Below are 27,581 nucleotides of genomic sequence, written 5' to 3'. Positions count from 1 at the left end.
ACGTGCAGCAGTGCTTGTCAGAGGATCATGAGAATGAGTAAAAACTTTTATTATTACACAGTCTATGGTACAAACACACTCACACATAGCAAGTAGCAGAGCTATTACAGTAAAACATGACAGCACATAACTAAACAGGTAAACGTCCTTGGTCTTAGTTCTCCACCTGTGTAACTGCTGCTACTGCTGAGGGGCTACAGACAGTTTGCAAAACTATCCGCAGCTTTCAGGACGTTTTCAGAACAGTTGGGGGATTACATTGTATCTGACTAAAGTCTTTTAATATTTGGTTGGCTAAACAAGACTAAGACAAAAAGACTAAAGACCAGACTAAGACAAAAACTCTTATGGTATTCAGTCTACTAAAAGGTTTCAGATGATAAAAATTACTAAAACTAAATATTGTATGATTCAAAAGACTAAGACTAGATCAGAATTTGCTGTCAAAAATAACACTGGACGCGAGGAAACAGAGTTTTTGGTTCTCAAACGTCACAGCATCTGGATTGGATGGCACTGGTTTTACATCTAAAAAACACCCCACTGCCAAATATGAGTTTGGCATGCTTTAATCGCACGTAACAGCGAATTTCCCGCTGAATGTGGACAAAAGTGTTTTTAAAAATCTATGAGGGGGAGATATTCATTTTTAAAAATACTTAGCTACTTGTGGCCAAGGCCTTTAATGATTCTGTTAAACCAGAGTCCAATGCTGTGTCTGGCTCTCATGAGCTTATACTCAGTTCATTTATTACGGTTTTCAGTTTCAGGTTCTTCCAATGAGCACTCTGGACTTTCTTTCCGTTGGTACCAACATTTATCATTCCTTCAAAAAATACACCAAACAAAGGTTTAAACCCTTTAATGAACAACGAACATAATATGCAAGGTTAAAGAAAAGCAGAAGATGACTGAAGAGCATCTTTGGTTCAGTCTCATGGTATGTTGGTGCTTACATTCACCATGGGAACAGAGGAAGACTTTAGGGTTCTCTTTAATTTCACCTTTTGACCAGTGCTACACATCTGTATTAGACTGGACTGTCTGCAGAGAAACGAACACCTCTTAAAGTATGTCTGGTGACTCAGTCTGTGAGAGTCCAGGGTCCAGCAGTACACTGCAGAGAGCAGGAGTCAGGATCCAGAGCTTCACAGGAAGCTGTGGGAAATACAATCATGCAGACCACCGCACAATCAAGCCAAGAGCCACGTGTTGCATAGATGATCCTTACATTTTGGAGTTAAACCTGTCCCACAGTACTGCAGCTGTCAGAGCCTGCAGACTGGAGCTGCTCCTCTTTACAAGGCTAGATGGGTCAGACCTTTCCCAAACAGAAGAAAAGATGAGATGAGAGGTGAGTTGTGGGTCCAGTGATAGCATCTGTAAGCTTCTTCAGCGCTGCTCTCTCCCACCAGCTGCTGGTGGGGGGGCTGCAGCTATGGTCAGAGCCTGTCCCCCTTCAGCTGAAGCCTCTGGGTCTTGCTCTGGGTTACAGTGACAGGACAAGGAGCAGGGGGGGGTCTCTGGGCAAAGGCTGCTGGTGGGTTCAAGCGGAGAGTCTGTAGGCTGTGGTGAGGGGAAGTCTGTTCCAAGATCCGGGACGGAGGCACTTGCAGGTCCATTTTGCTGATCCCTAAACTTCTGAACTTTCTTGTTGAGCTCGTTGCGCTCCACTTTGAGCGCCCGTCGCAGCTTCTCAAGACGGTTGACTTTGCCCTGCAGTGCCTCAAACTCTCGGTCCTGCACGGATTTCTGTAACACATACAGACACGCACGGACACACAAAAAGTGGATTTACACTTCTGTAAAACACCCTGTCACCTGAACAGTATGAGAGACACTTTTTTTAAAACAGACAAACTGGCATTTTCTGGCTGCACCACAACCCAGATCAGGAGAAAAGGTTTACGCTGAACTCTGTCATGGTCTACTAGTACATAGTGAGAATGAACACAGCCATGGTAACCTGTTCAAATGTGTAACAGGTCCGAGCATGTTTAGACATGTTTGAACAGGGGTAAGCTGGTTTAAACAAAACAGGTTTTAACAAGTTTTTAAGGGTTTCAACAAGTTAGAACATGTTTAAACAGGTTCAAACAGACAGGTTTAGACAGGGTTGAAAAGCTTAAACATTGTTAAACAGGTTTGAACAGGTTAAGACAAGGTTTGGACACATTTAAACTGGTTTGGACAGGTTTGAACATGTTTAAACACATCTGAAAAGGTTTAAACAGGTTTGAGTAGAGAGTTACGCATGAAGGCTTGACTCCTCACTCAGTTTCTCAGAAAAGGGGATCTTGGGTTCACACACTGGTCAGCTGGGTACTGAGTCAGTGACCTGATGTCAGCTGTACCCTGATACTTGAATACTCCAGATATTACATCGTCTACGATGTAGCAGATTTCCCCCTGCGTGCGTTGTGTGTTCAGCCAGCACATTGTCCTTATCTGGTTGTTTAGAAGTTTTCAGAGCTGCTGGTTTTGAACTTACTTGACACTATTTAAGTCAATGTCCAAAAATACTGCTAATCTTTCAAAATGTCATAGCTGCTCCTCACTTCCTATCAGGATAATCCATCCATAGATCCTAGATGAGGCAAAACCTGAATCAAAGTTCCCCCTAACACTTAGACCGGCTCAGAGTAAAGGATGTGTGTTGCTGTTTCACCTCCTCTGCCATCTCCAGCAGAGCCTTGTTGCTGCTCTCCCACCTGGAGCGGTACACAGCTGTCTCCTTCTCCAGCTTCTTTATCTTTTTGGTCATCTGCAACAGAGGAGGCAGGAGCTGACACATGTACTGCTGCTAGGAAGCATCAGAGTGTTAGACCAGGCTGGAACAATTCAATGAAACTGTGAGTGAAAAATAAAAACTCTCTGACCTTCATTCTTAAAGTCACAGCATTCAGGAAACAGGTTTTCCACATTCTTAAACAACACATTTTGATGCTGGTCATCTGACACATTGAATCCAAACCATCTCACAATTATCAAGCCATTATTTATCTTTGGCTGACAAACTTTTCTTTGGTGGCTGAATCTGTCGCTGTATTTTTGCTGAGTGTGTGTGTGTGTGTGTGTGTGTGTGTGTGTGTGTGTGTGTGTGTGTGTGTGTGTGTGTGTGTGTGTGTGTGTGTGTGTGTGTGTGTGTGTGTGTGTGTGTGTGTGTGTGTGTGTGTGTGTGTGTGTGTGTGTGTGTGTGTGTGTGTGTGTGTGTGTGGTGGGGCCGTTTGTCATGTCACAGAGCAAAATAAACTTGCAAAATAAAATAAACTACCGTATTTTCTGCACTATAAGGCGCACCTAAAAGCCGACGGTGTGCCTTATAATCCGATGTGCCTTATATATGGATCGATATTGATTAATCATGACTACCATGTTCAGGGGGCCTCGCCGAAGTAACAGCGGTAAGACCCGGGCTGTGTCCGAAATGGCATACTAATGTACTACATACTACATGGTCGTTGTGTATTACTGTATACTACATACTATAAGTATGATTAGAGTGCCAACTGTTTACACTGTAGTATACTACTCGGTTTCCCATGATGCATTTCAAACCTCTGACGACAAAAATTGGAAGCACACATAAGTCTATGGAAGCACACCAGGCTATCAAATATCTCAGTTGATTCGCCACATTTGAAAGTTTTAACAACATTTTAGGCGAGAAAGTCACCATGTAGAATACCAAAATGTGGTCATTTGGGCCATAAAATGCACGGATACAAATTTTATTTTGACATTTCAGACATTCTGTAAAGAGCGCCAATATGCTATCAAAGAAACTTCCGGTCGGCTCCAAAACAAGAGCCCAATTTACAAAAGCGTTAAAAGAACTTAAGGGAGATAATGAAGGGTGCTTTTATTTTGAAAACGGGAAGTTCGCTAGTGGATGATTTTTAGCTTAACACCGGCCTCAAGACGAATTCATCTCTCTTCAAAAAATTAAAAAATGTTTACTGCTCGTAGACACCGAAGACGATCCGTCCGTCGCCTCAGGCACTTTATTTTCTTTGTACTTACGTTTAGGTTTCCCTGTGGAGCTAAGTCCATTTTAGTTGCTTCTCATCTTGTAATCTCATTCACTATTTATGTTTATAAATACGGGGCTCGCAATGCATTATGGGGCGTGTCAGTGCGACTAGTATGCCCACCTCCCATACTTACAATTTTTACCCATACAGTGTACATCCGGGTATTTCTCGCGCACACAATCTTTTCATACTATTTAATGTGAACGCACTACATACTATTTTTGACGTCATAATTAGTATGAGTAGTACGTTAGTATGCCATTTCGAACACAGCCCCAGTAAAGAGGAATTATGCTAAGGGCTAGTGTTAGCTTGCAGGCTGGCCCAGGCTTCTTCCCTTGTTATTTGTTAGAGCAATACAGCGCCCCCCAAAGCTCTGGCATGTGAACTGATCTCTAGAAACTGTTTTTGTGGACGGCAGAAACGGCTTCGTCTTTACAGCGCACGGCACAGAAAATAGTAGGATAGGAAAATGTGTGGCTCTGTGTGTATGTAGACTTATCTGACTGTTTTGTTGACATTCCCTTTAGCGCAGCTATATCTAGCGGATGCATAACACAACCCCAGCCATTACTGTAGCTTCTATTCTCAGGTTCAGGTTACTTTATTTGTACCCGTAGGTAGATTTGTTTTGCAGTACGTGAGATCAACATCACACAATTGTAAAACACTAAAGACAAGATATTAAAAAGTAAACATTGAACATAAAACATTTAGTATTATTAAAGTGCTCTATGTTTTATCGTCACAGCAGAAAGTACGGGTGTTGGTTGCAGAGGCAACCTCCTTTAAGATCAAAGTTAAAAGAATAAAAATCTAAAAGAATAAGTAAAAGCGCAGGTAGAAGAGAGTGCAAGTGCATGAACAGATAAATACGTGTGTGCAAATAGGCTACAATCTATTCAGCTGTTGCAGCAGGGACAAAACTATTTTTGTACCGCTTGGTTCTGCACTTTGGAACAATATACCGCCGCCAAGAGGGGAGAAGCTGGAATTCACTGTGAAGAGGGTGGGAGTCATCATTTAAGGCAGAGTTTGCAATCCTCTGTAACTGGTTAATGTACAGGGATGCTGGATAGAGCTGAGGTTCCCCAATGAGACGACTTGCCCACTTCACTACAAGACTCAAGGAATTTTTGTCCTTTAAAGACGCATGGTTGAACCAGGACACCAAGGAAAAAGACAACACTGACTCAATAAAAGCACGATAGAACATAGCCATTAATGTTCTATCAATATGAAAATGAGACAGTTTCCTTAAACAATATAAACCAGGGGTGGGCAATTAATTTTTACCAGGGGCCACATGAGGAACCTGAATTGTGTCAGAGGGCCACCAACTTTCTTCCATCGTAAAATGCTCTAAATTAAATATTTTGAATAGCTGGAACTGATAACCAGAAGAATAAAGCACTCTGTAAATGTTTATATTAGGTTATGTAAAATTGTGGTGTATAGGTCAAGTAGAAAAAAACAAAACAATTATTGAATCCTAAAATGAAAGAGAAAATGTCTTAAGTTTTCGTCTTTGTCAATATCTGTCATACATGAACTCACTTTTACCGATCGAGAGTGCTGGCAGACTGCCAACACTCCTGAATATGGAGGGAAGCTCCCATTTTTTAAACCCTTTCTCCCGCTGTTCTCCTGGCTTGTGATTTCTCCTGATAGTCCCCAAAATTTAAGTATGCTTCTGTGAGCTCTAATATTTTACTAAGTCAAATCAAGTCCCGTACTTGGGCGTTATATCGAAAACTCAGAAACCATCCACCCCCCTCTCTTAGTTGGTTTGATCCAGAGACGCTGCAGTAGACCTCAGAGACAGAGACAGATAACGGTGCAGCACTTGTTGATGAAGACTTTATCAGAGCTTTAGCTGTTTCCTTTCTTTTTTGGAGAACTTTGACATGACATGTCGTGAGTTAGACTAACGTAGCTCTGCTCTAACGCAGCATCCTCTCCAATCAGGAAAGAGCAGCGTGAATTTTATAGTGAGAAGGCTGACTCTAAAATAGTGAAACGCGTATCGTTGTACTGAAGACAGTGCCGTCGCGTACATGCGCTGCGCGTGTACCAACCGCACTCTCTTGCGGGTTTGTAATAGCACACAGAGGAGGGTGGAGGAGACTGACTGTGCCAGTGAAAGAGAGGGAGAATTCAATCCAAAATGTCTTGTTCAGTGCCTGTGATAGATGGAGTTTTAAGACATATGCACCCGCACGAGTTTTATGTTTATGTTTATGATTGGCCTCACGCGGGCCGGACAGGGACGTACAAAGGGCCGGATGTGGCCCGCGGGCCGTAGTTTGCCCAGGTCTGATATAAACGCTGCTGAGCCTTCTTACACACTGCTTCACAGTTGGCTTCAAAGCAAAGTTTTGAGTCGATGACTGTACCGAGGTATTTATATGACTGTACACACTCAATATTCTGGCCCTTGATTGAGGTTAAGCAGTTTTGTTGAGGACTTTTCCTAAAATCTATCGGCATGTCTTTTGTTTCTGCTGTGTTCAGCAAAAGGTGTGACTCCTCACACCAAGCAACAAAATCATCAACAATTGGGCCATGGCCGGACTCTCCCCCTTTAAGTAAACTGACGATGACAGAGTCGTCTGCATACTTTATGATAGCTCTGTTTTCATACGTGCTCTGACAAGCATTTGTGTACAGAATGAACAGCATAGGAGAGAGCACACACCCTTGTGGTGAACCTGTGGATGTGGTTTGTAGGTCAGATAGAACATTGTTAACCCTGACCCTTTGTGTCCTGTCAGTTAAGAAGTTAAGAATCCAGCCCACCAGGTTGTTATTTAAATTGAATTGCTGTGACAGCCTTTCTGCCAAGATGTGGCGCCTTATAATGCGGTGCGCCCTATATATGAAAACACCTTATACTCCAAAGCGCCTTATAGTGCGGAAAATACGGTATATCCATACAAACGATAGAGTCCTTTTTTATATTGTGTAGAAGAAAAATGTTTATAAAATTAAATATCAATATATCGCCCAGCCCTAGTATGCCCCTCATCTGGTCTGAAAAGACAAGTTCTTTTTTCTACCTTCTGCTCTCCTTCGCCTGCGCTGTGCCCTGTGTGTCATTCATCGTGGCCAGGATCATTTCTCGTGCCCGCATTACATGCTTTGCAAATCGCTATCTTAGTTGGGTCATTTTTGACCAAAAAGTGACCGCAGTGAGCGTAGGTCCGTTTCTCAATGGATTTGTCATCTAGAAGGGCTAAAAAACAAATTTAGCTGGGGTGTATTTTTTTAAATGGTGGGGAAAATTTTTTGGAGTCCAAAATCCAAAATGGCTGTCATGGAAATGATCTTTTTCAAGGCTCGACATACAGTGATGGACAATACATGTTTTCAGACCTTATTTTTTGTTAAGAAATACATATTTCAGGGTTACATATTGATTAGACCTGTATGTATACAGTGCCTACATACTACTTTCATACACAGTATGTTGTAGGCAAATTCCAAAACAGCCTGCGTTCTCCTTGTGACATCACACATATGGCTTTGCTCCAGCGGTTTCCATGGTGATGGTAAATCTCCATTTATTTAAATGGAAGCGATATAGAGGAATCCTCGAATCTATTCATTTCCATTAGTCTGAAACTGCAAAAGAATTTAATAAAGCCCCCAAAAATTGTGATATAGACCTAAAAAGTCATAGCTGCATAGTCCTTTTGAATGGGAAATGGTCAATCAACAAGGGTTGTTTACACATAAACATCTACTTATTGACTTCAGATGTTATTTCTGTGAACTTTAACTGTGTATTATTCAACTCATCATGAGCAGAGCTTCCATTTAACCTTATAGAGACTCTGTAACAAAATGGAAAAAAAATGCCCCAGAAAAGGCAAAAACTCCCCCCAAAAACCCTAAAAAACACCAAAACTGGCAGCCATCTTGAATTTGAAGATTAACACAAGGTCAAATCATTATGTAACCCTGAAGTATGTATTTCTTAACAAAAATAAGGTCTGTCCATCACTGTATGTCGAGCCTTGAAAAAGATCATTTCCATGACAGCCATTTTGGATTTTGGACTCCAAAAAATTTTCCCCACCATTTAAAAAAATACAACCCAGCTAAATTTGTTTTTTAGCCCTTCTAGATGACAAATCCATTGAAAAGTGGACCTTTGCTCACCGCGGTCATGTTTCGTTCCAAAATGACCCAACTAATTTGTACAATGAAATACATCCATGCTGCAGGCAAGTTGTTCCTTTAACCAGACAAGAGTGTGCTGGCTGCGGGTTTGCTTCAGTCATAACAAAATGCCTTTTTGATTGTGTTGAATCTGTGTATCATTTGTTCAATTGGTATTCAGTAACAAATAAAAATAAAATAAAATGTGAAATAAATGTTTTTTTTCTCCCTTTTTGAAATGAAAATAAATAAATGCAAATCCGCTTGTTTTTCAATATTGCATTGTTGTTTAAATAAAGGGAAGTTGAAGTATGGGTCACGGGCTGATTTTGATTTTAGTATCTAATTTCTCAGATTATCGTGACCCTGCATTCTGTCCGGAAAGCATAGATGAAGCCAGTTTAATGGTAGTTGCAGGCACGGTGGTGGACATCTAGGATTGATTCAAAGGAGCCACATAAGTGACTCCTCAGGATGACGACATGACAACTGAAAAATCAGCAGGATCTTTCAGGTATGTTCAATTCCTTCTAAAATATGCAACATGTTTCTTGTTAATACACATATGGCATATTTAAGTAGGAAATGAACATAAGGCCATGAGAAGTAAGGGTGCTAAGAGTGCAGCTGTCTGAGCCTCTATTTAGATGACAGATAAGAACTATAGATTTGTATGTGCATGTGACGCATCAAGTCAACAAATATGGCTGATATCTGGCATTTTTCCACTTTAAAATTCACCAGAGTGCAAATGAGATTGCTTTTAACGACACTACATGCATTGATAATGAAAAGTTCCAAATGGAGTTATGCTAAGACAATGGGCGTGGCCACGAATGACTGTCAAAGTCCAACATTTTAGCTGCTTTATGAATACCTCAATAGCTCTCTAGCGCATTGTTGGATCAGGACCAAAATGCACACAGAGGTTCAGTGTTTCGACTATGTGTTGACCTAAAATGCATTTTGTCAACACTGGATCGTACTCAACTTTACCACAAAAACAAACTGACATAATGAGCGGAACCAGACCAGGAGTCAACAGGATTGAGGTTTTACAGCCCAACATGAATGAAGAGAGACTTATCAACAATCGTGATTTCTGAAAACAAAATTTGCTATTTGGACCTAAACATGTTAATTTAGCGATTTTGGGCTACGTACCTGAATGAACTAGTCCTTGGTTTTTTCACTCATCAACTCCAAACTTGGCCTGAGTATTCTACCCACAGTGGAGATCAATAATCATAATTAAATTTTTATATTTTTTTTCAGTGTTACAACATGGGGTCAAAGTTCTAAACTTGTCAAGTTTGTCCAATCTGCACGAAGACGGGCACACATGTTCAGTGTTGCTCCCCATGTCATTTTTTTCCCCAGAAAGTACAGGGCCCCCCAATGGCAATGGCCTAAAATTGGCATAAATTGCGTGCATAGCGTACGTATTTGAACGAACTTGTCCGAGGTTTTTTTCTCAGATCAACTCCAAACTTATCATGTGTATACTATAGACATTGAAAATTAATAATCATAATAGAATTGTTGTGATTTTTTGGGGTGTGGCCACAAATGACAGCAAAGTTGACCATGTTGCCATTTTAGGAAAATCTTAATAGTTCTCCTGTACAATGTTGGATCAGAACCAAAATGCACACACAAGTTCATTGTCACAACCTGAATGTACTTCAATCACTGGTTGCGCAAACATTAATGCTCCAGAGCGCCACCCAGGGGCTTAAATCTGCTGCCTGCCCAGCTACTATGAGCTACAGGCATGAAATGTTTTGGACATAACCCTCATGCCTAGACCTATGGCTTTTGGCTGAGCCACATTTTCCTGCTCATGTGGCGGCTAGGACACGCTCCAACGGGCGAGCACCAGGGCCCGTTCTAAGCTGCTTGCAGCTTTAAATTTTATTTGTTTTCATTTCAAAAAGGACCAAAAAAAAAAGAAAAATAAGCAATTTTTCAGGGTATTGTTTTTTTGGTTCATAAATGAATATCAACTGAAAAAATGATACACGGACTGTGTAGGGTCGGTGATAAGTCTTTCGGGCTAAAACCAAAAAAGCACTTTGGGATCATTTTTGCCAAAATTTTTCAGTGGCTGCAATTTTCAGTGTCATCTCTAATGCCACTGGCTAAAAATAATAAGGCTGAGGTGAGGGGAAAAAGCACAACACATGAAGTCCAGCTGGTGTACCCTGACTGAGAGGGACCATTCCCATGGAGCCAAATCCTGATCCTCATGAATGTTCATGTGGTGACATGCTGAGGCTCAGTTCAAGCAAGCTGCAGCGGCTTCTGATAAATCACAACTTTAAACACTTGTTTCAGTGAACTGCATTGGACTTTGGAGAAATGTAGCCCAGTTTTAAAACCCATATCATGCGACAAGTCTTAAGACACCTTACCTTCTCCATCTCCTGTTTGAATGTGGTGAAAACCTCGTTGCTCTTGGACAGAGTGGTCTGAAACTCTTCAAACTTCTCTGTGTAAAGTGACAGCTGCAACCCAAACACAAACAGCTGATTTTCTGTGGCTGGTTACAACATGTTTAATATTTCAACATTTACTTTACAACAAACACAAAGCCCTGAGAAGAATTAGGGGAGAGAGCAGACCTGCTGCTTGAGGTGGACCTCCTGCTGCTTCATCAGCTCACACATCCTCTGAGACTCTACTGCTTCATTCAGTAGCTGCAACAGGACAGAGACAGAGAGCTTAAACAGCCTGCTCTGACAGGAGGACACAAACATGCTGCACTGTGTAATGATGAGCTGATACCCACAAAGTCTTTCTCTCTGTCGTGGCGCTCCTCAGACTCTTTTAGCAGCTCCTGAGCCTGGTGTAGTTTGGCATCCACCAGCTGCTGTTGGAGGTCTTTGTGCTTGACTACTTTGTCAATGTGCTGGAGGGGGAGAGAGTCCACAAACAGGATCAGATTCAGGTTCTAAGCAGGGAGTCCCTGTTGAGGATTCATTTAGAGTGAACTGCAGAGCAGCCTGCAGAGGTCCAGGGGCCTGCAGGAGCTAACCTTTGACCCTTGGACAAGTTCAGCTTAACCGTGAACTTGAGATGATACTTCATTTCGCCAGGATTGAAAGATTTAGTGCCCACAGCTGTCCTGACCAAGGTCTGCTCAATGACTGCAGGTTACAGCAAAACAACCTACAGACAGAAAGTCCGTTGGCCATACAAGGATAGCATGCATGCATTTAGAAATGCCCAAGTCGTATAAAGGCAGGCTAGGACATCAGGTTTAAGAGAGGAGAGGAGGGTTTTGACCGTGCGCCATCATTGTGTCAACTTCAAATAAAGATGTTGGACTGAAGCTGCCATTGGATCTCCTCTTCTTCATTGAACTCCGTCTCTTCTTCATGCCAGTATTAGGGAAGTAGACCCCCAAATTTATTACGCAGTCAGATCAAAAGGACCAGGAGTGAACCTCACTCTAGGAAAGACACGTCATTATGTGGCGAGCCAGACAGGAGAGTTTCTAGCATATTAGAAAGTTCAAAGTTCAAGTCTTCTAGGAGGTCTCCAAGCCAGGAGGCAGCTGACGGACGAGATCTGCACCAGTTCCCCAGATAAAGCGCGCCAAATTTCAAGGTAAGCAGACCTTTCTTTCTGCTATTAATTTGTAAAAAGTGTCTGGGAAAAGGTGACAGAAGTCTTGCCCAAGTTAGGGGACATTTGAGCTGTTCTGATGTGGCTTAACTCTAAAAGAGCCTAGTAATTAATTTGCATAAGAACCTAGTAATTAATTTCCAAAAGAACCTAGTAACTAATTTTACAGAAGAATCTAGTAAGTTGAGTAACTTCATGAAAGAACCTGGCATATTTGGATAAACTAGATGGAGGAGGGATTCAAGCAGCTTGAGTCCAACTGCATGTATATGTTTGTAATATATTAATATTTAGTCTACATAACCTGATGTCCTTGTGTGCATGATTAAATGTGTGGCCATTTGTTGAATGTTTAATAGTAGATTGGGTAAATGTGTGTTTAACGTATATAGGAGGTTTAGCCTGGGTGATCATACTGCAGGAGTCAGGCCAGGGGATTTGTAACTGAGAAGGGCAATCTTGTCTCTCTGAGTTATCCGTGTGCTGAAGGGCTTCACACATGTGTTTTGTTTTATGAGTAAGAGAGAATTAGCACTTTGCGGGTACCCCTTAATTGCGAGTAAGGTCAGTACGGGCAAAGGGGCTTAATGTTGTTCCTGGGTGTGGACAACGGGAGATTTTCTAGGTAGATTATCTCTTGATTAAAGTTCTGTGGCTACCGCTCAAGAATCGCATGCATCTTGAGGTCTGTACGGACAGAAAGTGTATTTTATGAGCTCATGTTCGCTCCTGTGGTGGGCGATAGATAAGTTAAAGGTTAAACTTGGCATATCTTTACGGATACATATAGAAGCTGCGCAGAAATCCGTTGTCTGTCTGTCTTGTGTGCTGCAGGAAGATTGACCTGCTGCTGAAGTGTGAGCGTGTGTCAAGTGAATTATAGCACCTAGTCTGAAACAGGACCCGTGTGTGTGTGTGTGTGAGAGATATGTTTGGAATGAGCACCCTGTTCCTCTCCCAGTTAAGATAAGGGGGGGCAGTGAAATAAACTTACTAGGCTCATACAGCTTTGGTAAGTGAATGAACCACTTTTCTGACTCCATAACAGGAGGTGGGCATTGTTAGAAGTAAACAGTATTGAGAGTAAAACTAGTGCCTTCTTTTCCTTTCTCTCTCTCTTTCTTTCTTTCTTTCTTTCTTTCTTTCTTTCTTTCTTTCTTTCTTTCTTTCTTTCTTTCTCTCTTTCTATTTGGAGGTGTCTGAATAAGTCCCATCCATGAGCCTCTCAGGATAAAGAGGACATTAATGTAGTGACATGAGCCTTTCTGTAGGGAAGAAGGACTTTGTAAGGTTTACTTTAGCAGGACACTGTAACTTAGCATTCACTGTGTTAAGAAATCAGGATCAACTCAGGAAAACGTTGCCGTACAAGTGAGCGTGTCTGTGGGAGATGTGAGTTCCTGTTGGCAACATTAAACAATCTTGGATTAATAAAAGAAGTAAAAGCCTAAAATCTCTGAAACTGTGAGCCACTGAACTTGTCCGACTGTCTGAAGTAAACCCTTGCTGCTAGTGGTACATTGCTGCATTGCCTGTCTTCATTTGTTTGTGTTAAAAATAAAACGGAGACTGTGGGGAAACCAATAACGTCAGAGGCAGATTCTTGACAGCACTACCAGCTGAGAGCTGAATGAGATTTCTGAAATTCCACAACTCTGTGTATCAGGTGTCCCTAGAGGAGCACGGAGAAAAAGTTGACCAGTCTATTAAAAGCTCTTGGTGCAGAGAAGGACAGAGTTTTCTGCAGGCTGAAATTGTGACCCCTTTAAGCTACTGCTAAACAGACTTAATTTGGAAACTAAAGGCATAAATAATAAACACAAATTAATAAAGGAAATTAAAATTAATAAATAAGTGCTACTACTAGTATAATAATACTTAAAGAAAGCGATTACAGATTAAATAAGTTAATTCACTGATTGATTCATTAGTTGGATGAATGGTTGAATGGATTGATTAATTGATAAGTTGGTTGAATGGATTGATTGGTTGATTGATTCATCCATTGATTACTTGATTGATTGATTGATTGATTGCTTCATCCATTGATTGCTTGATTATTAGTTTAATTAAGAAATTGTTTGATTGATTAAAGGCACATAAAGCCAGAGATACATCTAATAGCTGGACAGGGAAATTTTCGAGGGAACGAGAAGTCTTGATGTGGTTTAAAGTGGAAGGGCAAAGGCGTGGAAAAGCAGCTCAAATGCCAGTAATGGGAAAAGAACAAGGACTGCTGACCAAAGGTGCTGAGGAAGCAAAACAACTGTCAACACAGTTAGAGGCACAGGAAGGATACCTGACAGCTCCTGAATGGGGAAATGAACCACCGCCCTACCCGTCTAACACAGCAGTGCAAGGTATAGACCCGGTCATCTCTGAAAAAAGCCAGCTCCAGGGAACTATTAAAGGAGAGTTAAAAGGAAAATTTACCTTGGCCATGGAACAGCAACTTGAGGAGGAAGAAAAAGAGGAGATAAATAGCAATCTTAGCGGTTGTACCATCGCAGAAAGTGTGTACTGTGATTGCACCAACGCTGAGAGCATAAATGGCATCAGAAGCGAACCGGAGACAATATGCTGAGATTGAAAGACATGACGAAAAACAAAAAGAGCTACGTCACAGACTGAAGCAGCTGGAATACGAGGAGATATTCAAGGAAAAACGGCAAACTGCAGCCAAGCATCAACAGCCTACTCCCTCAGCTCGACACCAGCTGGAATAACCATTAACCCGAACTCCATCATTACAGAATCTTCTGGAAGAAGACTACAAAAACCAGAGCCAAATGGATCAGCGATTAGCACACATGGAGGAAATGGCAGATGAAATCATCAATAGTCTGAAGCAACTGACACCGCGGCATCCAGCTGAAAAGTCCAGTCCAAAGCTTGTAACTGTACAGCTGTCCGGAACCATGACATCGAACAAAGACAACTATATGACCCAGCTACGGGAGCAGATGGACAATATGAATGACACTTTACAACGACTACAAATCCAGGAGGAAGACCCCATACCACAGCATGAGACCAGCCAACAATCTGAAGGATTTACTTCAGGAGCCACATGTCCATGAAAGACTTGGAATGACCCTTCGGAGTGGGAAAACGCTTCACCCTACCAACCCGTTTTTCAATCTCGGCGAATCAAGAGCAATCACTCCACGAGGACTTCAGCATGTGTCCCCTGCTGGTGAAGCCTAATAAGCAGCCACAATACATACCATGGTCCCTCTGTGATATGATAGGCCTTGCTGGCCGACAACCGGATCTTACTGAAGCAGCAAATAAATGGATTACGGCTTTGGAAGAAAGTACGGCAGGAACAACATTGGCTTTGGGAGACATTAAAGCATTGCTCATGCATTATTGGAAAACATGTTGCTGAGGAGCTTCTTGAAAAGGCAGGATTAAAGACACTGATCCGAGGAAACAAGGCAGACCATGTTGGCTTTAATGAACATCGCAATCAGATATGGGCTAAGCTACGCAAGCATTATCCTGAGAAAATGGACCCGTCCAAGTTAGAAGGAGAGATGCTGAAAGCAGACGAGTGCCCTGCAAAGTTCCTGCATGCCTTCCAACGGAAATTGAGAGAAGAAACCGGAGGAGCATGGAATGCCAACAGCACAACTGAGAGCCTGTTCAAAGTTATGGTAAAGAAAGCCATGCCTCTGGAAGTACAGAAGCGCCTGGAAAACGTTTCCTGTTGCCTTGCCAACAGCGCAACAGAATATCCAAGTGCCAACTCAACCACCAATATTAAGTAGCACCGATACCAGTGCCATTGCCGCCTATTGTTCATGTACATGTTGAACGTCCAGAGCCACACCGTGAATGCCCAAGAAACCACGTTGAGCCATGGAAAGGTCCAATCCGACGACCTCAGTTGGGGAACCACCCAATACAACCCAGAAGCCAAATTCGACCTCCTCCAAACCCAAATTTAAATCCTGATGACAGAAGTACGTGTTGGGGATGTGGTCAGACGGGCCATCAACGCAGAGATTGTCCCACGAACCCTTGGCAGGGACCTGTGAGAAATTGGCAATAGAGGTGCCTAGAGAATCCTGAGGGGGAAAGAATAGCACCAGCTATATCATCACAACCTCGTGCTGAACCAACAATAACAGTTAAAATTCAAGAGAAAGAATATGCTTTTATGATCGATACGGGAGCGACGTATTCTTGCATCAAGAGTAGTGGTACTGTACTGCCTCTATCTGGGTCTTCGACAAAGACTGTAGGATTCTCTGGGAAAACCCAAATCATCCCCCTAACTGAACCAGTGCCTATGTTGATAGCTGAACGAACTGTTGTTGCACCATTACTGTACTCTGACCAAACGCCTGTGAATTTATTGGGAAGAGACATTTTATGTTCATTAAAGGCCAAAGTGATGTGTACCCCAGATGGAATCTGGCTGGATGTACCCCCAGAATCTCATCAACATCCACCCACCATGATGTTATCTCAAGCGTCAGAACACCCAATTCCCATGACAAAGGATGCTGTGTATTGGCTACAATTGGCAAACATGTCCAACCTAAAGAAAAAATGGAACCAGTGAAAACGGAGGATACAGAGCGAATATAAAGAAGCCACTGAGCCTGCTTCACCCTTACACTGCACTCTCATGTATGACAAAGGCCAAAATCAAGAGGATTATAACGCATGCTGGCAAAAAAGTGATTAAAAACAAGCCATACAGTTTGGAAATAAGAGACATTTACATTGGTCCACAAGGAGTTGCGGCATTTGTATCACTCCCGCCTGAATTGCAATCTTGTTTTCTAGTGCCACATTCTGCACCACAGATAACAGTCTTAGTAGCAAAACGTTATCATTCAAAAGATTTAGGCCCTATGATGAATGCCGCTTTGCAGGTTCGCAATTGGCAACCCACTAGGAATAGATTCTTGCATGCATCACCCGACAAACAGTTCCTTAGATTATCACTGACAACAAAAGATGAGGGACAGGCAAGGAAAATTCTATCAGCTAGTACAAAGCCCAAGCTGTTGCCACTTTCTGAAGAGGATTATGTAGCACTACAACAGGTGCCAACACAAGTATGGTCACAACACAAAACAGATATAGGCTTACTGAAGTCTGTTGAGCCCATTCAAGTAAAGCTGAAATCAAACATCACTTTACCATACAAGCATCAATATCCCCTAGCACAAAAAGCTGTCGAAGGAATCAAGTGCACAATTGAGGGCTTGATAACTGCTGGAATCCTGTATGAAACTAAATGTCCCTGTAATACTCCAATTTATCCAATCCAAAAGCCAAATTCTTCTGATTATCGTCCTGTACATGACCTGCGACTTATCAACTCCATAGTCTAAGCTGAAATTCCTGTGGTACCTGATCCGCATACACTCTTGACAAACATCCCACCTGATGCCAAATGGTACACAGTGATAGATCTATGCTCTGCTTTTTTCAGTGTGCCTATACATTCTGAATCTCAGTATTTATTTGCATTTACTTTCCAAGGTCAGCAATACACTTACACTCGCTTGCCTCAAGGTTTTGTCGACAGTCCATTCATATTTAACAGAGTTTTAGCAAAAGATTTGCACCACTTAGATGTCCCAAGCACCATCATTCAGTATATGGATGACATTCTGATTGCTAGCCCCACTAAAGAGCAGTGTAAACAAGATTCTATTTAGTGCTGCACGATTTGGGGAAAAGGTGCGATTTGCGATTAGGTGGACAATATTGCGATTGCAATTGTGCTTGAGATTTAATAAAAAAAGTTGTGTCATGATGAGTCGACAGACTTGCTTGGTTATCATGGAGAAAAATCTGAATTGCATGTGCTGACATTGCGATTGTGGTTGCGATAACCTCTTTTGCGATTACGTAATTGCATGTGCTGACATTGTGATTGCGATTGCGATAATCGTGCAGCCCTAATTCTATTGCAGTCCTAAGTGCATTAGCTAACGGGGGACCTAAAGTCAGTAAAGAAAAACTCCAGTTTTGTCGAACCGAAGTAGAATACCTAGGGAGAAAACTTAGTGGTAATCAAAGGAAAATTGCTACCTCTCACATTGAAGCCATTCAAAAAGCACCAAAGGCACAAACTGTAGGGCAAATGTTGTCTTCTGGAAATGACTGGATACAGCAGAATAGGGATTTGTGATTATGCCATAAAAGCTGCCCCGTCGAGAGCTCTAATTTGAGCAGCAGGACAAACAGACAAGAATGCTGAATTGCAATGGAATGACCAAGCAGACCAAAGTTTTCAAGCACTGAAATATGATTTGGCGATTGCTCCAGCTCTGGGTAATCCTGACCACAGTAAACCTTTTCTTCTGTATGTAGCAGATAGAGCAGGATATGCGTGTGCAATGTTAATGCAAGAGACCCCAAATGGTAAGCAGCCCTTGGCTTATCATAGTACTAAGTTGGACAATGTTGAAGCAGGACTACCTCCTTGCTATCAAGGACTAGCGGCAGCTGCCTTTGCATTTCAGAAGGCCTCGTCGATAACCATGGGATACCCTGTAACTTTGTATACCTCTCATCAATTACATGCGTTGCTTACAAGTCCACGGTTTGTTCTAACCCGAGCAAGAAGGACTGGATATGAGGTAATTCTCTCGGCACCAGAACTGACTATTCAGAGATGTAATACTGTTAACCCAGCTACTCGAATGGTGTTGCCAGAACAAGGAACCCCTCATGATTCTGTGTCCAGAAAACAGAGACCTTTATGAAGCCCCGTGAAGACATGCATAATCAACCGATAACGGCTGATCTGACTTATTTTGTTGATGGAACCTGTTCCAGAGATGTTAAAGGCTATCATGCTGGCTATGCGATAATACAGTTAAACCCTGATAATTCTTTCACTGAGATACAAGCAGAACAACTCCCACAACCATGTTCGGCTCAATTAGCAGAGATTAAGGCATTGACTGCAGCCTGCCAATTAGCTGAAGGAAAAAGACTTAATGTGTATACTGACTCAGCGTATGCATATGGCGTATGTCACATTAATAGCAAAATTTGGCAACAAAGAGGTTTTACAAAAACAGATGGCACAAAAGTAACTCATGGAACTGAAATTGCAGCCTTGTTAGATTCTATTCACCTACCATCAGCCTTAGCGATTATTAAATGCCCAGCCCACCAAAGACCCAATTCTCTTGTAGCAAAAGGAAACAATGAAGCTGATGTAGCAGCTAGACGTGCAGCAACTGCATCTTGTATGGGAGCGTTACTCTCTAATGATGACTTTCAGCCTCTCACTTCAATCTCTTCTTTAATAGAAGCACAACGTCAAGCTGGAGTTTTTGAGCACAATGTCTGGCGGAACAAAGGAACTATACAGTGTTCTGATGATGGACCGCATTTAGACTTGTGGCGAGGCCCTCATGGACAGTTTGTAATCCCAACTGGACTTCTGCATAGTGCCATAAAAGAGATGCATGGTCAAGACCACTGCACAAGACAAGAAATACTAAGAAAACTCAAGACTGTTTGGTGGTCCCCTTATATGGCCAGTATAGTGGACAAAGCATTAAAAGAGTGTAAAGTGTGTGCCCAATTTAACGTCCGAAAAACTCTCTCAGCCCCTATAGCTCACATCCCGACCCCAGATGGCCCATTTAGACATCTAGTGCTGGATCACATAAACATGACAGAAAGGATAAGAGGCTACAGATACATTCTTGTGGTAATTGACCGATTTAGCAGATGGATAGAAGCTTTTCCAACAAGAGGTCCAGATGCTAGATCCACAGCCAGATTTCTATGTAAGGAAGTTTTTCCAAGGTTTGGATTTCCAGACACTATTAGCTCAGATAATGGTCCTGCTTTTGTGTCAAAAGTGCTGAAAAGTTCATTAGAAATGCTAGGGATTAAGCAAAAGTTTGGTTGTATTTATCATCCTCAATCTCAAGGCATGGTTGAACGAGCGAATGGAACACTAAAATCTAAGCTGGCAAAGATTAAAGCAGACAGTAACAATAAGCTAAACTGGATGGATGCTTTGCCACTTGCTCTGATGCACATGAGATCTCAGACTAATCGAGTAACACATCTAACACCGCATGAAATGGTGATAGGGAGGCCAATGCCTCATTTAGAAGGACCTTGTACTAGACTTTCTTCAAGACAATGTAAAACCAATCTCATGACCCATCTGCAACATCTAACTGAAATACACAAAGTTATCTTTCAACAGACCAAAGCATCTACTGAAGATCGAAAGGCAGAGATCCAACCAGAACTGCAAACAGTGACACCCGGGGACTGGGTGTATGTGAAAGTATTCAAAAGAAAATGGGATCAGCCAAGAAGGGAGGGCCCGTTTGACGTCATTCTGACAACCTCGACAGCCCTTAAGGTCCGAGGAAAGACCAACTGGTTTCATCTCAACCATTGTTGCCGTGCAAAAGACCCCACTGACGTGGAAGAACCACAGCCTGGATCGGACAAGAACGAAGCAACTGCACCACAGAATCAAGCACAGACGAGGACAGAAAGACGCAAGGAAGACAATCCCAACCCTGGACCTAACCATTGATCACGAAGACTTGCAGAAAAAAGGAAAAGAGAAAACACAGCCTTTCATGAAAACGGGAAGTAGACAACTGACTAGAGAAAAGGATCAACAGGACTACTAGACAATGAGGCCTAAAAATCAAGAAAACCTGTCAGTACAGGGCCAGTCATACACCAGCCAAAAGCTGCAGTACATAATACCATCTATAATAAAGCAACATGTTAACAGCAAAAAACGAAATTATATGTTACAAATTGGACTGAAAATAGTGCTAATGATAATATTAGGCTGGCTAATAGTCACTACAGTTTTTAGTTACCAAAACCCACAGAGAAAATCTAGACTGGAACAACTAACAAAATGTGCATTTGCTGCAGGAGTAAGAGCCATGCTAGAATATATATATATATATATATATATATATATATATACATACATGTACATATACATATATATAACTGCTGATATTAAACCAATTCAAAACTGGGTTGTTTTGGTTCTGATGCAGCCATGCCACTGTCTGCAGTCTTCTCATTGTGAGAGAGTACAAACCTAATGTACTCTATTCTCCTCTCTCTTGACAATCTTAAGCTCTTTCAATGTATTTTAACTTTTACAGACGCAAAAATAACTCCTCTTATCATTACCCATAGTAATATGTTTTTCTGCTTCCTAAAAATGATAAGAAATGTTTTGAACTGCAGACATTCAGGAGGTGCTTGTTGATGCTTCTCTGCATAGAGTTTCTCCCTGTCTACACAGTGGAAGCCCTAGATCAGTGGTCCCCAAACTATGGCCTGAGGGCCAGATACGGCCCGCCTCCACATTTTATCCGGCCCCCTGAACAATGCCAGAGGCACATTATGAATTTTTTTTCAGTCCGGCCGCTTGATCGAGACTTACACATGCATAGAACATAACTTTCTATTCCACCCTTCTGCAGTTTGTGCCCTATCTGAAACCCCCCCTTAAAAAAAAACAAAACATCCTGTTATACAATCATACTGTTAGTGAAATGTGTAGGTAGGTGTTGTATCACTTAGTTTGGACCCATCTGAATATATGACCACTGAACATCCCTCCAGCTCTCTGATTGGACAGGACCTGTGTGAACAGAAGGAACCAAAGCAGCCCACCTCCTCTCTCAGCTTGTACTGCTCGTAGAGCTTTTTCAGCTTCTGGGCCAGCTCGGTGTTCTCGTATCGCAGGCTGCTGTTCCTCTCGTTGTGCTGCTCCATCTGAGCCTGGATGTCATTCAGCGTCACCTGGAAGTGGGCAGTCACTTCCTTCCTCTTCTCCTCTTCTATCCGCGTTCGCTGCACCCCTTCCTCCTGCAGAAGGGAGGAGGAGGAGTGAGACTTACTGTGAACATTTGTTTCCTTCAGCAACTCTGATCCTCACAGCTCACTACACTCCTGCCTTAATCACTGTGCACCGCAGGCTCCTTCCTGGTACCTGGTGGAGCTGGGATGATAACCTTTCTCCTGATTTGATTCTTTTATAGTTTTTTTAAGGGTGCTGATTAGGGCTGCACGATATGGCCAAAATCCAATATCTCGATATTTGTAGGCTATATCTCGATACACGATTTATATCCTGATATCCTGATTTCTCCTCTAAATCACTATATTACTATTAAATCCAACCCTTTGATGCAAAAAATGACATCATTATAATGAATCAAGCAAACCTTCACGTGGCGGTCACGTGAAAGTGTGGTATCATTTCCGGTTTTTCCTTTACTCTGTGTACAGCACGGTCGTGTCGTTCGCTCTCAATCTATCTGTTGTTTTACCTGTTACGGACTTTCACTCTTCTCAAACTTACCATCTTATCGATCTATAGTAGTTTACACCAAGCACTCTGCCTTTTTTCCCACAAGAGTGTATACTTTTTCGGTGTTCTGACGACTGGTTTTCCTGTTAGCCTTTTAGCTCCCCAGCACTAGCGATGTCTCTCCACTCTAGCTCCAGCTCTCACTCTGATTCTCCTTCTGCGGCTCGTTTCTGCCCGATGTGTCAGATGTTTAGTTATTCCTCTTCCTCCTTTACGGATAATGATATTTGTATTAAATGTAGCTTATTTGTAGCTCTGGAGGCGAGAGTTTCTGAATTGGAGACGCGGCCCCGCACCGAAGCTAGGCCACATTTAGCTAATGCTAGCCAGCCCCCTGTAGCCGGTGCGGGTCTTAGCTTAGCCTCCCCCCCGGCAGATCCCGAGCAGCCGGGATGTAGTGGCTGGGTGACCGTGAGAGGGAAACATAGCCGCAAGCATAAAAATCGCACACCGGACAGCCGTAACGTTCACATTTCCAATAAATATGCCCCTCTTAGCAACACACCTGCTAAGAAACTAAACACTCTGGTGATTGGTGACTCGGTAATACGGAATGTGAAATTAGCGACGCCAGACACCATAGTTCAGTGCCTCCTGGGAGCCAGAGCGGGTGACATTGAAGGCAACTTAAAACTGCTGGCAAAGGATAAACGTAGATTTCGTAAGATAGTTATACATGTCGGCGTTAATGACTCCCGACGTCGCCAGTCGGAAGTCACAAAGATTAATGTGGAGTCGGTGTGTGCTTTGGCCAAAACTATGTCGGACTCCGTAATTTTCTCTGGCCCTCTGCCAAATAGGGCAAATGATGAGATGTTTAGCCGCATCTCCTCATTCAACCGCTGGCTGTCGAACTGGTGTCCAGATAATGGCGTGGGTTTTATTGACAACTGGCGATCCTTCTGGGGCAAGCCTGGTCTAATTAGCCGAGATGGCGTTCATCCCACTCTGGATGGCGCAGCTCGTTTAACTAGAAATCTGGCTGATTTTATTAGTTTACCCATCTGACAACTCAGAGTGGAGACCAGGCAGCAGAGCAGCAGTCCTACACGCTCCTCTGCGTTTCCCTTAGTGCAGTTTCCCAGCCACTCCTGTTGTAACATAGAGACTGTGTCGGTTCCCCGACCGAGACCCTTTTTCTATAACAATAAAAATAACAATAACAACAATAATTATTATAACAACAACAACAACTACTATAATAATAATAATAATAATAATAATAATAATAAAAATAATAATAAAAGAGTGAATTATGGTAATCTTATAAAAAATTAAAACTTCCGGTGCGGATGAACCACATGACGCTAAAGTCAAATGTGGTTTGTTCAATATTAGATCTTTATCATCTAAAGCTGTGCTAGTTAATGAACTTATATCAGATTATCACATTGATTTACTTGCTCTGACTGAAACCTGGCTGTGTGAGGGTGAATATGTTAGTTTAAACGAGTCCACTCCTCCCAGTCACCTTAATACTCATAACCCTCGAGACACAGGCCGTGGGGGGGGGGTGTGGCAGCTATCTTTAACTCTAGCTTTAATATAAGCACCAGACCTAAACTAGGCTTTAGCTCTTTTGAAAGTCTTTTTCTCAGTTTCTTGCATCCAGCTGTAAAAACCGCGCAACCGTTTTTGTTTGTTATCGTCTACCGGCCTCCTGGCGCGTACTCTCAATTTCTCTCCGACTTTTCAGAGTTTCTTTCTAATATCGTTCTTCTGTCAGATAAAATTATCATTGTCGGTGACTTTAATATTCATGTGGACATCGTTGACAATAGTCTTTGTATTGTCTTCATGTCTTTACTGGATTCTTTTGGTTTCACACAGTCTGTGAACCATCCTACTCATCGCTTTAACCACACCTTGGAACTTGTTCTTGCTTATGGCGTGGAACCTGTCAACTTGGCTGTCTTACCGCAGAATCCTCTTCTGTCAGATCATTACTTCATTACTATTGAATTCTTGCTGTCGGATTTCTCACCTGCGAACAAAATCATCTTGTCCAGGAACTTGTCTGACAGAGCCGTAGACATTTTCAAGGAAGCTATTCCTGCTGCCTTGAATTCTTGCTCTACTTTTGCAGAGAGCTCTTGCACTCAACTTGTTGCGGATACCACGGGTTCTCTTCAAGCTGTCCTCGATTCAATTGCTCCGCTCAGACAGAGGACTCTCAGACGACATCGTTCCGCTCCGTGGTACAACGCTCAAACTCGTGAGCTCAAACAACAATCGAGGAAATTAGAAAGAATATGGCGTTCGACTAAAACAACCGAATCCTGCTCGCGTTGGAAAAATAGTCTAAATGAATATAGAAAGGCTTTGCGACTGGCGCGTGCAACTTACTACTCGACTCTTATAGAAGAGAATAAAAACAATCCTAGATTCCTTTTCAGCACTGTAGCCAGGCTGACAAACAGTCATAGCTCTACTGAGCCATGCGTTCCTCTATCGCTTAGCAGTGAGGGCTTTATGAGCTTTTTTAACAATAAGATATTAAAAATTAGAGATAAAATTAGTAGCGTGTTACATGCAACCGTGATAGAACCTTCGATCGATGGCGAATTTGCGGAAACGTCGCTTAGGGCTAATATACTCCTGGACTGCTTCTTGCCTGTGGACCTGTCAGAGCTGGATTCAACTGTCACTTCAGCCAAACCATCAACTTGTCTTCTGGATCCCATCCCAGCTTGGCTGTTAAAGGAAGTCTTTCCCTTGGTCGGATCTTCTTTACTAAGGATGATTAATGCGTCTTTACTGTCGGGCTACGTGCCCCAACTTTTTAAAGTTGCTGTTATTAAGCCTCTTCTTAAAAAGCCTACACTTGATTCAGGCTCTTTGGTCAACTACAGACCGATATCTAACCTCTCTTTCGTTTCTAAGATCTTGGAGAAAGTTGTTGCGAATCAGCTCTGTGATTTTCTTCATATCAACAGTCTCTTTGAGGTCTTTCAGTCTGGGTTCAGAGCCCACCACAGCACTGAGACTGCGCTGCTGAAAGTAACCAACGATCTACTTTTGGCTTCGGACAGTGGTCTTCTTTCTGTGCTTGTCTTGCTCGATCTTAGTGCCGCTTTCGACACTATTGATCATTGCATTCTTCTGCGGAGATTAGAGAGTCTTCTTGGTATCTCAGGAACCGCTTTAGCCTGGCTTCGATCGTATCTTTCGGATCGACATCAGTTTGTTCATGTGAACAACGTCTCTTCTTTTCACACCAGGGTGCAATATGGAGTTCCTCAAGGTTCAGTGCTCGGACCGATTCTTTTCATCTTGTATATGCTTCCTCTCGGCACTATATTGAGGAAACACTCCATAAACTTTCACTGCTATGCAGATGACGCTAAGCTTTACTTGTCAATGAAGCCTGAAGAAACCAACCGCTTATCTAAACTTGAAGCATGCCTCAAAGACGTAAGGTCCTGGATGAGCAGAAACTTCTTACTGCTGAACTCAGAGAAGACTGAAGTCATTGTTCTTGGACCTAAACATCTCAGAGAAGCTTTCTTGAACAACATCGCCGCCTCTGACAACATCAGCTTGGCTTCCAGCACCACTGTCAGGAACCTGGGAGTTCTTTTGGATCAGGACCTGTCCTTTAACTCTCACATCCAACAGGTCTCAAGGACGGCATTTTTTCATCTTCGCAATATCAAGAGAATTAGACACATCTTGTCTCGGAGCGACGCTGAGAAACTGGTCCATGCTTTCGTTTCTTCTAGGCTGGACTACTGTAACTCTCTTTTATCCGGCTGTCCTAATAAGTCTATTAGGACTCTTCAGCTGGTTCAGAATGCTGCCGCTCGGGTACCGACTTGGACTGGGAGGAGAGAGCACATCTCTCCAGTGTTAGCGTCTCTACACTGGTTACCTATAAAATCTAGGATAGAGTTTAAAATTCTTCTTTTGACTTACAAAGCGCTTAATGGCATCGGGCCATCGTATCTTAAAGACTTAATTGTTCCGTATAATCCGTCTAGGTCTTTGCGTTCTCAACATGCAGGTCTGCTCGTTGTACCTAAGGTCTCTAAAAGTAGTATGGGAGGTCGAGCCTTTAGTTATCAAGCTCCTCTTCTTTGGAATATCTTACCGGTTGAGGTCCGGGGAGCAGACACGGTCTCAACCTTTAAGAGTAGACTTCAAACTTTCCTTTTTGATAAAGCTTACAGTTAGAGCTGGATCAGATCTGAACCAGCTCTTAGTCATGCTGCTATAGGTTTAGACTGCTGGGGGGAACTGACACACAGGGCTCCTGTTTCCCTCTTTTTCTGTCAGTCTAACTTCTAGTCTCAGTGTCCTGTTATAGTTACTGACCATACACCTCTCTGGGAGGGTCTGAGTTTGTCTTGTAGGTTCCTGGGGATCGGTGAAGAAGACGGCCTGCTTCTGTGCTCCTGTCCGACACCAGCTACTACAGCTTTGGATTTGGCCTGCTGGTTTCTCCTTAACTGTCGCCACAGCGCCAAACTTCAGACTGCGTCTGTTTCTCTCTCTCTCCCTTTCTGTGTGTGTGTGTGTGTGTGTCTGTCTCTATATGTGTGTCTGTGTGCGTGTGTGTATCCCTATCCCCCCCCCCCCCCCCCCCCCCATTTTCTCTCCCACTCTCTCTCCTCTATCTGTCTCTCTCTAACCCCAACACAGTCGAGACAGATGTCTGTCTAACATGAGTCTGGTTCTGTCCGAGGTTTCTGCCCGTTAAAGGAAAGTTTTTCCTCTCCATTGTAACTTGCTAAATGCTGCAAAGTCCTGTGCTCATGGTGGATTAAGATAAGATAAGACTCCTTATCTTGTCTTGATGTTGGGTTTCTGCTAATAAAATTTTATTAACATTTACGGGTCTAGACCTGTAAATGTTTTTGTAAAGTGTCTTGAAATAACATTTGTTATGATTTGGCGCTATATAAATAAAGATTGATTGATTGATTGATTTTAGTTGGATTTCTAAAATTTTAATGCAAAAAGTGAAAATCTCAATCAGGTAAAGTTTAGCAAACCTTTTATTTTAAACCAAACTTTATATAGTTACGTATTTTTAGTTCCAGTAAAATTCATTCAGATTCAACTGGCTGATTATATTATATTATATTATATTATATTATATTATATTATATTATATCATATTATATTATATTATATTATATTATATTTAGTGCTGGGAAAGTTAACTTATTATTTTCGCGTTAACCCGTCAATCTATTAACGCCCTTAAATATTTTATCGCACATTAGTGCATGTTGCTCACATGCTTTTATTTTTTAAATGTCTGTTGCTGACCGCGGTGGAACCGCAAGTGAAATTGGCGGAAAAACACGATGAGTAACCAAAACAAGCATAGAGAAGAGGGGCATGTCGGCTATATTTTTTCATCCATTGCCAGTGTTATCATA

The 27,581-nt window shown here is 42.3% G+C and overlaps 2 protein-coding genes across 3 annotated transcripts in view; one reads left to right on the top strand and one right to left on the bottom strand.

The window, feature by feature from the left end:
* Positions 1–221: 221 nt before the first annotated feature.
* The window catches only part of txlna (taxilin alpha), a 51,591-nt gene continuing 24,231 nt past the window's right edge, over positions 222–27,581 (bottom strand). The window contains exons 6-11 of one of the 2 annotated variants that reach the window (XM_074687348.1): positions 21,495–21,689; positions 10,990–11,109; positions 10,823–10,897; positions 10,613–10,705; positions 2,669–2,764; positions 222–1,752 (exon numbers count right to left, since the gene is read on the bottom strand). In XM_074687348.1, coding sequence (XP_074543449.1) covers positions 1,393–1,752; positions 2,669–2,764; positions 10,613–10,705; positions 10,823–10,897; positions 10,990–11,109; positions 21,495–21,689 — 939 coding nt within the window. In that variant the 3' untranslated portion in view covers positions 222–1,392. The remainder of the gene's footprint in view (positions 1,753–2,668; positions 2,765–10,612; positions 10,706–10,822; positions 10,898–10,989; positions 11,110–21,494; positions 21,690–27,581) is intronic. The other variant, XM_074687346.1, reaches the window with a different exon arrangement.
* Positions 22,372–23,376, top strand: LOC141803380 (uncharacterized). The gene has a single exon (XM_074687366.1). It carries the CDS (start codon positions 22,372–22,374, stop codon positions 23,200–23,202), a length of 831 nt encoding a protein of 276 aa, XP_074543467.1. The 3' UTR covers positions 23,203–23,376.

Source organism: Halichoeres trimaculatus, unplaced genomic scaffold (genome assembly GCF_033239565.1).
Source record: "Halichoeres trimaculatus isolate MK-OKI-2021-1 unplaced genomic scaffold, fHalTri1.1 fHalTri1_scaffold_14, whole genome shotgun sequence".
NCBI classification, from domain to species: Eukaryota; Metazoa; Chordata; class Actinopteri; order Labriformes; family Labridae; genus Halichoeres; species Halichoeres trimaculatus.
Note: the sequence above shows the minus strand (reverse complement) of the source record. Positions and strands in the feature narration are given on the sequence as shown.

Excerpts from the sequence above, each read along its gene's own strand:
- LOC141803380 (XM_074687366.1), top strand. The coding sequence starts at position 22,372 with ATGTGTCAGATGTTTAGTTATTCCTCTTCCTCCTTTACGGATAATGAT.